We start from the raw sequence: 15,881 nt of genomic DNA on the forward strand, positions 1-15,881 counted from the left end.
TTAAACCAGATCAATTTTGACCAGCAGGATGAAATGAAGAATAAAATCCTTCCCCAGAAAAGCTAAAGTGGATTTTGTCTGGTTAAATCTCATCTTTACTGTCCTGTGAAGCCAAAACAAGCTTCTCTATCTCCTTGTTCATCTGCGGCCATTAAACGTCTCCGTGGTCTCAGAGGTTTTGCTTTTGCTCTGATGACCCGTCATGATTCACAGCCTGCAGACTGGGCCTTCGACACACTTCTGTTTTTTCTCTTTTTATGGAGTTCCAAAGGAACTCCATAAAAACGCCGCTGCCGTTTCTCTGCATTCCTGAAGCCATAAAAGAAAACCGGTGTGCAGAAGCAGCCGTTTGTTTTGCAATTAGCAGGAGAAGGGGGTCTGATGAGGACTTTTAGCTGGGAGGCTTTTGGAGTCGGGGGTCAAACGGCTGCTCTGATCATTTTTAGTTTTCTGTCTGAGAGGCTGTAGATGTGGTTCAACAAGTTACTGTGAGATGAATAGCAATGATTTTAGTTAACCCTCCTGTTGTGTTTATTTACAGGCACTAAAAAATATTGTTTCCTTGTCTGAAAAACATTAAAAAATTCAGCAAAAAATTTCTCCAAATTTCTGAAAATTTGCAAAACCTTCAGGAAGAAAATTCCAATAATTCCTTAAAAGTTTCTCTTAAAAGTTTTTTTTTTTTTTTTTAAATCCCCCAAATTTGGCAAGAAAATTCTTGTAAATATTTTGAAAAAATGAGTAAAAAGCTTCCAAAAGGGCTGCACAGTGGTGTAGTGGTTAGCACTGTCGCCTTGCAGCTAGAAGATCCCTGGTTCGCGTCCCGGCTTTCCCAGGATCTTTCTGCATGGAGTTTGCATGTTCTCCCTGTGCATGCGTGGGTTTTCTCCGGGTACTCCGGCTTCCTCCCACAGTCCAAAAATATGCTGAGGTTAATTGATCATTCTAAATTGCCCGTAGGTGTGAATGTGAGAGTGATTGTTTGTCTCTGTATGTAGCCCTGTGACAGACTGGTGACCTGTCTAGGGTGTCCCCTGCCTTCACCTGAGTCAGCTGGGATAGACTCCAGCCCCCCCATGACCCTAGTGAGGATTAAGTGGTGTATAGATAATGGATGGATGGATGGAATCTTCAAAAAAATCCTAAAAATATCCAAAGTGATTCCATATATATCAGTAAAACTTCTAATATTTTCTTTAAGAACATTCACATAAAAATTAACCAAAATCCAGCGAAATTCTCTGGATTTTGGTAGATTTTTATGTGAATGTTCTTAGGAAACATTTTTAACATTTCTTTATTTCCACCAAAGAATGTTCAAAGATTTCCCGAAAATGTCGACATCAGAAGTTTCACTGTGAAAATCTATATTTTTTTCCTCCCACATTTTCAAACTTTAAAATGGATTAATTTTGACCCGCAGGACGACACAAGGGTTAACATGTCTGAGAACAAAAGGTTCTTTGGGGTTATTATGCCCGTAAAGACAGTGTTTGGCTAAAAAGAGATCAATTAGGTGATTAAATGTGGTGACAAAGGCTTTTGAAAATCATATCAGCTGAATCCAACGATAGCGTGGCTCCGTCAGCATTAGCATTCCTGTCTCAGTAACCCACTATTAGTATGTTTGGAACTGACTGACGGAACGGAAACTTCCGCTAACAACGTCAACGAGGGATTACAAATCTATAAAGAGCATTGTAAATTGTCTAGCAGTAATGTAAAGCGTGAGCTCTGTGTCGTACCTGGGGCTAAAGTTTACAAAGGTTCTTTAAGGATGGACGTCAACTTGGCCGGATGTGTGGAAACTCCCACTCCATCCCATAAACCCGAACACAGCTGATAAGAGACCGTTATCATCAGGCAGAAGGATTCATAGCAGAACTGTTGTACATGTTCTCCAATTATTAACCCACTCTGTCTTTGTCTAACGATATTCTCCTCATTTAGCACATAGAGTGATCCAGAGACGTTCTAGTTCGCTCTGACATCGCCGTGTCTCTTGTTTAATGTATGAAAGTTATACCAAGTTATACAGAACTCGTGTAGAAAAAGAGTTTGTTTGAGTTGTGTGCTGAAGTTTATGGGATTGAAAAGTTTTTCTGAAGGCTCAGGTTTTCATTTTTCAGGTGAAACAGGAGAAAGAGGAGGTACTCGCATTGGACAGACTCATTTTAAATGATTTATGAGTTTGAAGGATGTGCTTCTCTCTGGTGTGTGATCTACTAACACTCACAATGTAAATTGTGTGTATTTCTGTTGTGCTGTCGGTGCTTGGACACATTTTGCCGTGCATTTCTCTCCTGTGGCTGCTAAATGATCACAGATTTTCATGAGCTAAGCCAGGCTAGCTCATGACTCAGTTTCCCTTCAAACAGCATGCAGACACATTCAAATAGAGATGCAAATTAGAACAATTTTCTTTTACCAGTATAACGGTTGATTAATTACCAAAAAGAATAAAGTATCATGGATATTACATTTGTTTCTTAAACCATTTTTAACTACTGATAAGTAACATTTAGATTAGCCATGCAGCTACAGGAGCTATGTCCTGGTAAACTTTGGTAGTTAAATATGGGATTTATGGACGGAAACCATTAACAGCCACAGAAGTCTCTGTCATGGTGCCCCTTGCTAGCTAAAAGTCCACAATGCTTAAGTATTAACCCTCCTGTTGTCCTCATTTACAGGCACTGAAAATATTGTTCCGTTGTCTGAAAAAAATCCCAAAATTCTGCAAAAAAATTCCCCAAATTTGTAAAAATTTGCAAAATCTTCAGGAAGAAAATTCCAATAAATCCTTAAAAGTTTCCCTTAAAAGTTGTATTTATTTATTTATTTATTTATTTATTTTTAAATCCCCAAATTTGGCAAGAAATAAAATTGTTTTAAAAATTTTAAAAATAAAATTTGTAAATATCTTTAAAAAAAATGAATATAAATCTTTCAAAAAATCTTTAAAATATCTAAAGTGATTCCATATATATCAGTAAAACTTCTGTTTTCTTTAAGGTAATATAGAAAAAAAATCAAACAAAATCCAGCGAATTTTCCTGGATTTTGGTTGAATTTTTTTTTGTGAATGTTCTTAAAGAAACATTTTTTTGGCCTTTTCTTTTTTTGCACCAAAAAAATGTTCAAAAATTTCCCAAAAATGTTGAAAATGTGGAAGTTTTCACAGTGCACATTTTCAAACTTTAAAATGGGTCAATTTGACCTGCAGGACGACACGAGGGTTAAACAGTAAGAATCTCCACCTGGTGGAGCAACCAGGTACTGACATTCATATCCTCCGTCTGCTGCTTTATTGGTTCATCTATTTTTATTGATACAGGATTAAATCATTAAGATCCTGCATAACACAAAAGTTTAAAGTTCATTTGCGATACAATGAGAGCTCCAGTCTTTCTCTCTGTTTTTTGCACATGTGAACCAGAAAAGAGGCTAAAGTGAGTAAAGAAGCAGAGCCTGATAGCAAAACTCATCATCATCAGCAGCAGGGACACGACCAAAGATGCCCAGAACCACAGAACCCGGTTGTGTTCCGTCCTGAAAGGCAAACAGGAGCCTTCAGTGGGCAGGAAACAGAGGAGCTGTTTTTGTTTCCTTGTTTCCGCTGTAAATACCCAAGACTTCCATTTCATCGGCTGCTCAGATTGCACCGATGGCGAGGTGGTGAGAGTTCAGCTACGACAGACGTGAATCCTTCTCCTGCAGAGCACTAACGCCGAAACTCACTGAGACACATTCGCTTTGCAAAATGCAAACAGGTTTACGGCTCATGTACCGGCTCTCTGGTGTAAAACCAGGTCAAACACTATGAAATATAAGAAACAAGCTTGTTTATTATAAATAAAGACAGTCATTAACTGCACCGAAAAGTAAAATATGACAACATACACTGCAAAAACTCTAAATCCTACCAAGTCTATTTGTCTTACTTTTTACTCAAAATGTCTCATCCCACTTGATTTAAGATAAATTCACTGAACAAGAGACATTTCAGCAGATGGAGGGACTTGTTTTAAGACAATGCATCTTAAATATCTTGTTAAGTCAAATAATCTGGAAATTATCTTGTTTTGAGTTGAATTTTATAAGAAAACTCTAAATAGATTTAACCCTCGTGTCGTCCTGCAGGTCAAATTGACTAGTTTTAAAGTTTGAAAATGTGGGGAAAAATATATTTTCATGATGAAACTTCTGATGTCCACATTTCCAACATCTTTGGGAAATCTTTGAACATTTTTTTGGTGGAAACAAAAGTTTCTTAAAAACTTTCACATAAAAATCAACCAAAATCCAGCGAATTTTTGTGAATGTTCTTAAAGAAAACATTAGAAGTTTTACTGATATATATGGAATCACTTTAGATATTTTTAGTATTTTTTTGGAAGATTTTTACTCATTTTTTGAAAATATTTACAAGAATTTTCTTGCCAAATTTGGGGGATTTTTTAAAAATAAAACTTTTATGGGAAACTTTTAAGGAATTATTGGAATTTTCTTCCTGAAGGTTTTGCAAATTTTCAGAAATTTGGGGAATTTTTTTTTGCTGAATTTTTGGATTTTTTTCAGACAAGGAAACAATATTTTTTGGTGCCTGTAAATGAAGACAACAGGAGGGTTAATACATCTCACATTAGGAGGTTACATGAAAGCAAAAATCTATTTTTGAGTGGAAAAACTGCTATTTTTTTTTTTTTAGCATGTCTGGCTTATTTTAAAGCACCTAAGCTTGACAATCCTGGTAAAATAGAGCTTAAAATAAGTTTTCCAGCTAATTTTAAGATCTCAGTATTCTAAATATCTTATCTTATTTCAAGAAATCTTACCAAGACATTTTTCACTTGTTCAATTGGCAGATTTTTTCACTTTTTTCAAAGTAAAAGTTCCTTGAAATAAGTTTTTTTTCTTGTTTTGAGAGAGCATTTTTTCCAGTGTACAGACGTATTATTGTTCACTCGTAAATAAATAGACTCATTCATGCAGAACACAGACACCTCCCAGCCTGAAGTGTCCATTGAGCAACAAGCCTGCAGGTTTGTGTATGAAAACACATCAGCAGGTTATTAGCAGAGGGATGTGTGTGTTGACGGGGCTGCAGAATAACAGCATTGAAACGAGCTTTTATCTGCTCCTTTGTTCGGCTTCTGGACTCGACCTCGAGCACATCAGCACCTCGTCAGGTCATTTGTTCCAAACGGCTCGATTCACTTTAGGACTTTCTAGGTTAAGGGTGCACTTTATACAGTTTGAGGGCAATTATAAGTTATTTTTCAGCTTCTGTGCCCAATTTATTGCTCAAAATGTACAGACAAGTATGGAAATGCATAATTGGTTCATTTTATTCCTTAATCAAACTAAACCAGTGCAGAAATTATGCATTTTCTGCGATTCAGACATGAAATATTCTGTTTCCATGACAGTCACAGCGGGATATTTAGTGTTTATTTTCAGATTTCTTAGAAACATGCAGATTTCCCCTCAGACTTTTTGTGTGCAGCTTCCAGTCAGATTAGCTGCATTCATTCACACACTGAGTATCAGTTTCATAGCTGCTGTGGTTTTCTCTCGCTGTTTTTTGGACTTTGGTTCTTCTTCATTTCCTTCTCGTGCAGTTTTTTTTCTGTTATTCTGTATGTGTGCGTCATATCTGTGGTCTGTCCTCCCTCTCGTCATCCTTCCCGTGGATCTATTTTTACCTGACAGTGTCAGACAGTTTCACTGCGTCTTTCTCATGCCTTCAGTCTTTGTTTTGGTTTGTCTGAGTGCTTTTTTTTCTTTTTCTCGCTACATCTTCATGCATCAAACCATTGGACACACCCGCAGAGGAACTCTCTTCCTATTTGTGTGTGTCTGAGAGCATTCAGTGTACGTCGGTGCGCATGAACAGCGTGCATTTGTGCATGCATGCGACAAGTAAACCGGCTCTGTGTGTGGTCTCTGCTGCAGCACTAAACCAGTGACCGTTTGCTTCATTGACTCTGAATGACACACACACACACACACACACACACACACACACACACACACACACACACACCAGTCCATCAGGGATGAAGATCAGATAATGCCTTCTACTTAGACAGAAACCTCTGAATACCTGCAGTTTATTTTCTTCTACACTCAGCCTGTCCGGTCCTGCTGCTTGAAAAGGTTTCTTAGTAGATCAACATAGAGATTATTGCCTGTTAAATTCTTGTTTCTGCATAGAATATATATAAGTAGCAGTGTTTCACTTAATGTCTGAACTTGTTGGAAATATTTAATTATTTGAGATTTGTTTGACAGATTTTGCATTTAACCCTCATGTCATTCTGTGGGTCAAAATTGACCCATTATAAAGTTTGAAAATGTGGGGGAAAAAAAATATTTTCACAGTGAAACTTCTGATGTCCACATTTTCTACATTTTTGGGAAATTTTTGAACATTTTTTGGTGGAAAAAAAGAAATGTTAAAAATGCTTCTTTAAGAACATTCAGAAAAAAATCTACCAAAATCCAGTGAATTTCACTGGATTCTAGTTGATTTTTATGTGAATGTTCTTAAAGAAAATATTAGAAGTTTTACTGATATATATGGAATCACTTCAGATATTTTTAGAATTTTTTTGAAGATTTTTACTCATTTTTTCAAAATATTTACAAGAATTTTCTTGCCAAATTTGGGGGATTTTTTAAAATTAAAACGTTTAAGGGAAACTTTGAAGGAATTACTGGAATTTTGTTCCTGAAAGTTTTGCAAATTTTCATAAATTTGGGGAATTTTTTTGCTGTTTTTTTCAGATTTTTTTTCAGACAAGCAAACAATATATTTTTGGTGCCCGTAAATGAGGACAACAGGAGGGTTAAGATCAGACCTCATTCGATTTTGATATTTTTTATTAAGGCTAATGTTAGAGGATGGTTTGAAATAAAAACATTAACACACAAACTGTGTGTCCTAAAATGCAGCCTTTGTGATTTTGCATTGTTTTAAGTCACAATTTGAAATAAATGCATTGAAAAGCTTTTTAATAACAATAATTTGAGATAAAGCTTTATTTATCTTGAAGGAAATTCCTTTTCTTTTTTCAGTTACACAGAAGACAGTTTTTCCAGCCTTCTCTTGAATTAGCTCAGACTGCAAAACTGTTTTACCCTGAAAAAAAAACATCAACACATCTTTCTACTAAATTCTAGTTTTATTATTTCGCTTTTGTTTCGTCCCACAGCATGTTGTAGACAACACCTTACCCACCTGTAATCTTCATTTCTTAATCTCAAACGAAACGAAAAGATAAAAAAAAAACATCTCCAACCTTCCCTTCCTGTGTCTCTCTGGAGTTTTCCTGGGAAACGACTGTTGTTTAGTAAATTATCAAAGGGAAAAGCTTTCAACTGTGAGGCTAAATAGAAATATATATATATATATAGAGAGAGAAATATAGATATAAAATAGCTGCAGAATTGTTGTATTGCATAACACATAAATGACAAGAAAGCAGGAGTAGTTGTAAACATTAGGATTCCAACAGAACACCAAATCAGTTATTGATCATTGATTAAAACGTTGATCCTGGATCATTAATATGAAGGTAAATGCAGGTGAATCCTCCTGGTTTTGGTTATTTGTCAGAGCTCTGCTGGGAAACAGGAATGAGGTTTGATCAAGGGATGGAGGAGAGCTTTTGCTTTATTCTTTCTTAATAGGTTTATTTTCTTGAAATCTCTCTGCTTTATCCGTCTCATCCACTGAATATGTTCATTTATGCTGTGTTAGCTTCTTTTAACTGTGGAACTGAGCTTTCCTTTGAGCCACCTGCAGCCCAATAAAGTCACAAAACAATTAGAAATCCCACAGCTGATCATTCAGTCTATGATTTTTATCTCCAGAAGAAGATTTCTGCACAGTTATGATGATGTTTTTGTGTTTGTCTGTCAAGAAACTGTAGTTTTTTTTCTACTAAAATGCTGATTTTAGCTTCACAGAAGAGAAAGAAACCAATTTGCTTCTTGCAGTAACAGGGAAAGTCCTGCATCTCTTCAGCTCTCAGAGTTTGTTTGTTCGAACAGATGTCTAGTTTTCCACCCAGTCAGTGCGGATTTTTAGTTTCAGGACCGATGCAGAGTTTCTCCTTTAACCTTCCTATTGTCCTCATTTATGGCACCAAAAAATATTGTTTCCTTGTCTAAAAAAAAATCCAAAAATTCTGCAAAAAAATTCCACAAATTTCTAAAAATTTCCAAAACCTTCAGGAAGAAAATTCCAATAATTCCTTCAAAGTTTCCCTTAAAAGTTTTATAAAAAACTAATTTAAAATCCCCCAAATTTGACAAGAAATTTCTTGTAAATATTTTTTAAAAATGAGTAAAAATCTTCCAAAAAAATCCTAAAAATATCTAAAGTGATTCCATATATATCATTAAACTTGTGATATTTTCTTTAAGAACATTCAGAAAAAAATCCACCAAAATCCAGTGAAATTCGCTGGATTTTGGTGGATTTTTTTCTGAATGTTCTTAAAGAAACATTTTTAATATTTCTTTTTTTTCCGCCAAAAAATGTTCAAAGATTTCCCAAAAATGTAGAAAATGTGGACATCAGAAGTTTCACTGTGAATTTTTTTTTTTTTTTTTCCACATTTTCAAACTTTTAACTGGGTCAATTTTGACCCGCAGAACAACACGAGGGTTAACCTCGTCTCCTCTTTGTTTCTTTTCAGACCCGACTAGAGCTGGACAAATACCTCCCCCAGGTCAACACTTCTCTTCTGAGTCCCTCGACCGACGCCACCGATAAGAAGTACCGACGGGAGAGCGCCTCGGTGGTGGACGAGTACTTCTCCGAGGACAAACCTTCTGCCCCCTACAGCCTCAACATTAACGTCATCCTGCCCAGCACCACTCACCTCCGCACAGGCCTCTACCGGCCCAACACTAAGACCCTCACACCCCAGCAGATCAAGACAGAACCAGGGCTGGAGGTGCCCTGCTCCCTGCCCACCTCCACCCAAGCCCTGCCGGACTTCACCTCTGTCTTCAGCATGCCGCCTGTCGTCAACAACGTTTTCATAAAGCCAGACATGAGCTCTGGAGGGGTGGTGAGCGTCGCCGGCGGCTCTCAGCAGCAAAATCTGGACACAGAGCTCCACATCGGCCCTCCGCCTCCCCAGCCGCAGGTCTACCACATGCCCATCACCAGCGGCGCCGACCTCACCATGACGCTGACGCACAGCAGCCCGGCGGCTCAGGGTTCCACCAGGACCATGCTGAACCTCGGCGGCGTCTCAAACAACGGCAGCTACATGATGGCGGAGCAGCAGCTGCAGCAGCACCACGGCTACTACCAGGCCTCTCCCAGCGGCGTCTCCCAGCACACGGCGCCCCACAGCCTGCCGCCGTCGCCCCCAAACTCCCAGCCGGGGAGCCCCGACGGCCAGGCGGAGCTGCTCAGCTTAGCGCCGCAGCCTCCACCGCCGTACCAGCAGCGTCTGGGAGGGATCAAGCTGTCTTCTCACGCCATGCTGATGACGCACGGCCAGGGCGTCCTCACGGGACCCAAATACAACCGGAGGAACAACCCCGAGCTGGAGAAGAGGAGGATCCACTTCTGTGACTACCCAGGTATGTCCTCTGGTTGTGTTCGACTCACTAACGGATGCTTTTCTTAACTTTAAATTCATTTAACCCTCACGTTGTCCTGCAGGTCAAACTGACCAGTTTTAAACTTTGAAAATGTGGAAAAATATATATGTTCACAGTGAAACTTCTGATGTCCACATTTTCTACATTTTTGGGAAATCTTTGAACATTTTTTGGTTTAAAAAAAAAAAAAAAAGTTTCTTAAGAACATTCACAAAAAAATCAAACAAAATCCAGCGAATTTCGCTGGATTTTGGTTATATTGGTTAGATTTCTGAATGTTCTTGAAGAAAATATTAGAAGTTTTACTGATATATATGGAATCACTTTAGATATTTTTAGGATTTTTTTGGGAAGATTTTTACTCATTTTTAAAAAATATTTACCAGAATTTTCTTGCCAAATCTGGGGGATTTTTTTATGGGTTTTTTTTAAGAAAAATTTTAAGGAATTATTGGAATTTTCTTCCTGAAGGTTTTGCAATTTCTCATAAATTTGTGGAGTTTTTTTGCAGAATTTTTGGATTTTTTTCAGACAAGGGAACAATATTTTTTGATGCCCGTAAATGAAGACAACAGGAGGGTTAATATTTCAACTCAGATAATAATCTTCCACTAGAGAAACCAGACATTATTATTTTCAACAGGTTTTGTTCTTGTTGTGAAATCAAAAGCAGAAAAAACAGATTTGACTTTGGTTAACTTGTGCTGTCATTGGGGCCAGTTTGTGCTTCAGAACTAACCCGCTGCACACCAACCTGCTGAACTGTCAAGTTCTAGCTCTGCTGTTGCACAGTTCGTGTATTTTCCTGCCTTAGAATTGCACTCGACCAATCTGGTAACTAAAATAGAATCAGTTTCTCACCAAATACCAAAAATGAGAAAATGGAACCGTTTCTCGTTCTTTGTTTTAATGCAGCAACAAAAAGAGAAAATGGACCAATTTTGTTTTTGTTTTTACATTTTATTCCATCAACAAAAAACAAGGAAACTGGCCCATTTTTAAACCAATGCAAAAGAGGATAAAGGGGTTCTATTTCCCATTTAAACCAGCAATAAACAAAAAAGCATGGATTAATTTGGCGCCATTATTCCATTTTTAAATGTCCATTAGCACTGAAAACTACATTTTCAACAGTATAAATCACAGCTCAGTTTTTGGTTTGGGTCCTGTTTTCTAATTTTTATTTAAATCTTTTGTAGTTGACGTTGAACCAATAATACTTTAGTATCAGAAGCTTTAACCAGAGTCAGCTGTGATCGTCTATAAATGAAAGCAACTCAAAAACAGTTCCATCGACACAAACTCTTTTTTATTGTTCTGCAACAAACACAACCTTCCTCTGCAGTGTTTCTGTGCCTCCACCTTCTAATGAAGATAGATATCTGATCATATCTAGAGAGCCTTAAGCAGCATGTAGGTCAAAATGCAATCAAACCACCACACCATCGTTTACTTCTGTTTTATTTCTCATTTTTGTGCAACACCATCAGCCTGTAGAGTCCTGCAAACCACAACGACTAGCCGAACAAGTTAACACTGCTTCATTTACTGCCAGGAACAGAGTTGTGTAAATAGTTGCACATCTATAAATCTGTCAGTAGTTTTCTCCCATACTTTAAAAAAAAGTGCACATCAATGCAAGAAAAAAACAATTATGCATAAAACCAGAATTCCAGGATACTAAATAAAATTGAATCAGGCATCAACAGCTAATTTAGTCTCATATTCTGCCCTCAAGACCAAAAATGTGACTCAATTTTACTTGTTTCTTGTGCAGTTTCTTAATTTCTAAAGTGTCAACAATGTGAGAAATGCAGAAATTCTCAGGCTTAAATAAATTAAATTGTCGTCGTAGAAGATTCTCAACCCTAACTGTGTTTCTTTTGGAAATGTGGCGTTACATCTTTCCACATTTTTATGGTTTGAAAACAAGAAACTTCACAAAGAAGAGTTCATGAAAACCAACAGGATTCTAATAGAAAAACACTCAATCTTTGCTAATTTAAAGCTCTATTAACCCTCCTGTTGTCCTCATTTACAGCCACCAAAAAATATTGTTTCCTTGTCTGAAAAAAAATCCAAAAATTCTGCAAAAAAATTCCCCACATTTCTGAAAATTTGCAAAACTTTCAGGAAGAAAATTCCAATAATTCCTTCAAAGTTTTATTTTGAAAAAATCCCTCATATTTGGCAAGAAAGTTCTTGTAAATATTTTCAAAAAATGAGTAAAAATCTTCCAAAAAAATCCTAAAAATATCTAAAATGATTCCATATATATCAGTAAAACTTCTAATATTTTCTTTAAGAACATTCACAAAAAAATCAACCAAAATCCAGTGAAATTCGCTGGATTTTGGTTGATTTTTTAGTGAACGTTCTTAAACATTTTTAACATTTGTTTTTTTTCACCAAAAAATTTTCAAAAATTTCCCAAAAATGTTGAAAATGTGGACATCAGAAGTTTCACTGTGAAATTTTTTTCTTTCACATTTTCAAAGTTTAAAACGGGTCAGTTTGACCCGCAGGACGACATGATAGTTAATTATTCTGTTTACTTAGTTTTTTTGGAGGGATTAGCTGTTAAATTGTCCATTTAGTTCTTCTTGCAGGTCAGGTTTGTGGATTTTGACTTGTTTTCATGTTTGTCCTCCTGGATATAAATGCTTCTAACTCATGGGTGCAGAAATTTCCCGTTTTCTTCTCCTGCACGTTTCTGCCGTCCGTCCGGCTCATGATCCGTGTTTTTTCCTTCCAGGCTGCACCAAAGTTTACACAAAAAGCTCTCATCTGAAGGCACACCAGAGGACACACACAGGTAAGAATCAGGGTTTCTACGGGACGTTTGATGAACACACATCAGGGTGTTTGTGAGGATTTATTTAGACGTCCAGCAGCAACAATCCACTAGTCTGTGACTGACAGATCCGGTCCTCAAAGTGTAAAAATTCCAGAGAAAACATTAACTGCAGATTTTAAATTAGTAAAACTATAAATTTAAAATCATTTCTAGACCATGACAAGTGGTTTGGATCATAAAGTAAAATACTAGATTGTTCATGGTTCTTTTGTTGTTTTGTGCCTCGTTTTTGTAATATTTTCTCATGTTTTTTGTCGTGTTTTTGTCTGACTTGTTGTTTGTCCATTTTTTTTGTCCCTTTGTGTCTCGTTTTTGTAATATTTTGTCTTGTTTTTTGTCTTTTTTTGACGTTTTGATCATAAAGTAAAATCCTCTATGATTCAGTTCCAGATGACTAAATGTTGTGTTCCTTTGTCGACACTCTGTGATCTGGAAGTTGTAATGTGGAAATGATAAACTGAGGCATAAAGTTTTTGAAATTGAACTCATTTTTCTGAAGAAATTTCAGGTTGTTCATGATGTTTTGTGAAGCATAAATGAAGAATGAAATAACGAAAGTGAGACTTCAGTGTTCTGCTTGAAGTTGCATTTATAATTTATAATTTTTCTATTTTATTTCACAGACTTTTTTCCATGTTTTTTTAAATGCACCAAGATATCAATAATATTACAAGTGTAAAAACTTACACTTGATGTAAGCAAAATTAACTTAACTGAATTACATTTAGACGTTTACAATATTTCAATGCGACATCCCTGAACTTAATATGTCAGCAGACTTTTTAAACACTAACACACAAGATTCTTAAGTAAAGTTACATATTAGACTTGGTATGATCCAAGTTTAACAGTTTATTATTGTATTAATATTCATAAAGGTTTAACAATCGTGGTTTAGCAATATTTAAAATACAAATCCATTAAATTTTATGCTTTTTCCCAATTAAAATCTGTCATATGCACAACATATATATGTAAAAACTCATATCCCTTTTGATGTGATCTAGAATCAACAGTTGACTCTAAATGACTAGTTTTCCAGCAGCATTTTGCCATTTTTTAGAAGCTCTTTTGAATGAAATGATGAAATAAAACACAACTCATTTATTTTCTACAGTATTGATCCTGTATTTTTGTAATATATCATTACTCAACTGTAAATGTCCTCCATTAAACAATAAAATAAATAAAATACACATTCAGTAAAATTATGGCTGGAAACTCTACTACAATTATTAAAATTTACCGTATTGTTTTAAGACGGTTATTTTACAGTAGTGTTTGGTGTCCCTGCTGCTAGAATTTGACTTTTCTTGTATTTACTTAATTTTTAAACCGTGTTTCCTGCATTTTGAGCAGTGATGAAGGTTTGCTTGACTCTGTATGAATTCTTTGTTTTTACATATTCACATTTTTCTGTCTAATCCTGGGGCTGAAAGCTGCAAACACCCTGTCGCTGTCATATATCTGCAGCTATTGTGCTCTCAGGTCAGTTGCTTAATGCTGATTTATTGTCATTATGTTGCATATTTTGCAACTTTGCCAGTTTCGATACTCCCATTTACAATAATAGAGATGAACGAAAACATAATGAAGAGGAAAAACAACATCGTTTATTTGTTGTTGTTGTTTTTCTCCGTCATGTTTATGCGTGCTCGAGCTTCCCCAGAGAGACAGAACAAAGACTGGAGGGAGGAGACCAAGAAAAGAGGAGAAAAGAGGGAAGACGTGCTGTTAAACAGAGGCCCAAACCAGTTCCTCCTGCTTTTTTAGTTTCTTTTCAGGAGGATGTAGGAGGAGGAAGGGTTTTTTTTTTCTGCAGAATGGGGGAAGGTTTCGATGTGTTTCCCTTCTGTAAGATGAAACCTGTGGATTCCCGGCGGCCTCAGACCTGGATTCGGGAGGTTTACTCATGCGATTAGAAGCTGCAGGACTCCTCCAGCAGGTAAAGAAAGAGCGAAACACGTAAGCCTGACAGGAAAATAGAAAAACGGAGCTCCCTGTGGTCGTAAACGGATAAGATGGATCTTTATGGGGAAGTTGGCTTGATGCAGGATGCAGCAGCACAGAAGACAAACGCGCTGTAAAATACGCAGTGAGGATAGTAAACGCAACAACAGAGTGAAAACATTACACAAGTCTGCTGAAATGTTCGAGGGAAGTAGTGGTTTATGGCTGAAACTGGGAGTTTGGTTGATTCAGATGGAACACAAACTGACTGCCGGATCAGGTTTCACTCACTTTGTTAACAGAAAAGCAATATTTTATACACTATATTCAACAAAAACCTTTACAGGAAGGTCAGACGGATATTTTAATGTCACTTTGGATAAGCTGTCACATTCAAACCAAAATTGAATCACTTGCATCCACCTAAAAAGGTGCAATCTTGTAAGGCTTGGAGGATGATTAGTTATTCAGATGATAATAAAATATGAAAGTCAAAAGCTCCTCAGGTTCTTGTCGACACTTAATCTGATTGTATTTTTGCTGAACTAGAAGATGATGATGCTGAATGTGTTTTATCTGCTAACTGACCGACAAACTTCTTTGAAATAACCAAGCATTTCAAGAAGATGTGATCACCGGTTCTCTGCGTTTTTTTAAAAATGAATGTCTAGAAGTTGTTTGAGATTATTTATTATGAAACTACTTTATTGGAAACATGTTTTGGGACCTGAAGAGGTGAAACTCAATAATTCCCATGAAATTCAGAAAAAAAACAGCCCTTTTTGTTGCAGAAATGCATACCACATATCAATGTTTCTAACTTTGTATTTCTAGACTTATCAAATCATCTAAGCTCCAACAGCAAACGGTCAGGCAGTTTTCCCTCGACCATTGAGTTCAACATCACGATTAGTCGGTTGTTCAGCAGCAAGAAAAAATGCCAGAAACATGTCACTCGTTCTGGTGACTCTGTGAATCCTACCAGCAGGATTTACTCTCCATCTGCATCTCTCAATGCAGGCCTGACCAGTCTGGTTTATTTGCCAATGACTCATGAGCTGAGATTATACAGAAACTATAAACTTATAGGTAAATCTGGAATAAAAGAACATCTGAGCATGAGCTTTCGAGATGTACTGCCTCTTTTCTGTCAGTATTTTCTTTTCAAATCCTCACTATTGGTGAGTTTTTTACCTCCTCTATGCTTTGGAGTACCTCAGGGCTTCGTAATAGATCCCCACTTTATTTTCTATCTACTGTATGCGCTGCTTCTTTCGGTTTTTTGTCTATAAATCCTGATCAACATCTTACTCTCGGTGAGTTTTCCTCATCCTGTATACTGTGGAGTGCCTCAGGGCTCTGTAATAAATCTCCATTTTATTTTCTATCTGCTTCTTCTTAAAGAAATAATCCATACTTTTTCAGATAAAACACAACTAAA

The 15,881-nt window shown here is 36.7% G+C and overlaps 1 protein-coding gene and 1 long non-coding RNA gene across 3 annotated transcripts in view; one reads left to right on the forward strand and one right to left on the reverse strand.

Moving 5' to 3' along the window:
• The window catches only part of LOC118469207 (uncharacterized), a 34,128-nt gene that overhangs the window by 16,430 nt on the left and 1,817 nt on the right, over positions 1-15,881 (reverse strand). The window lies entirely within an intron of this gene.
• klf5l (Kruppel-like factor 5 like) overlaps positions 1-15,881 on the forward strand; it is a 41,073-nt gene that overhangs the window by 13,130 nt on the left and 12,062 nt on the right. The window contains exons 2-4 of one of the 2 annotated variants that reach the window (XM_055017202.1): positions 8,712-9,612; positions 12,389-12,448; positions 12,855-13,701. In XM_055017202.1, coding sequence (XP_054873177.1) covers positions 8,712-9,612; positions 12,389-12,448; positions 12,855-12,943 — 1,050 coding nt within the window. In that variant the 3' untranslated portion in view covers positions 12,944-13,701. Of the gene's footprint in view, positions 1-8,711; positions 9,613-12,388; positions 12,449-12,854; positions 13,702-15,881 lie in introns of those variants that run through there. The other variant, XM_023294728.3, reaches the window with a different exon arrangement.

This window comes from Amphiprion ocellaris, chromosome 14 (genome assembly GCF_022539595.1).
Source record: "Amphiprion ocellaris isolate individual 3 ecotype Okinawa chromosome 14, ASM2253959v1, whole genome shotgun sequence".
Classification (NCBI taxonomy): domain Eukaryota; kingdom Metazoa; phylum Chordata; class Actinopteri; family Pomacentridae; genus Amphiprion; species Amphiprion ocellaris.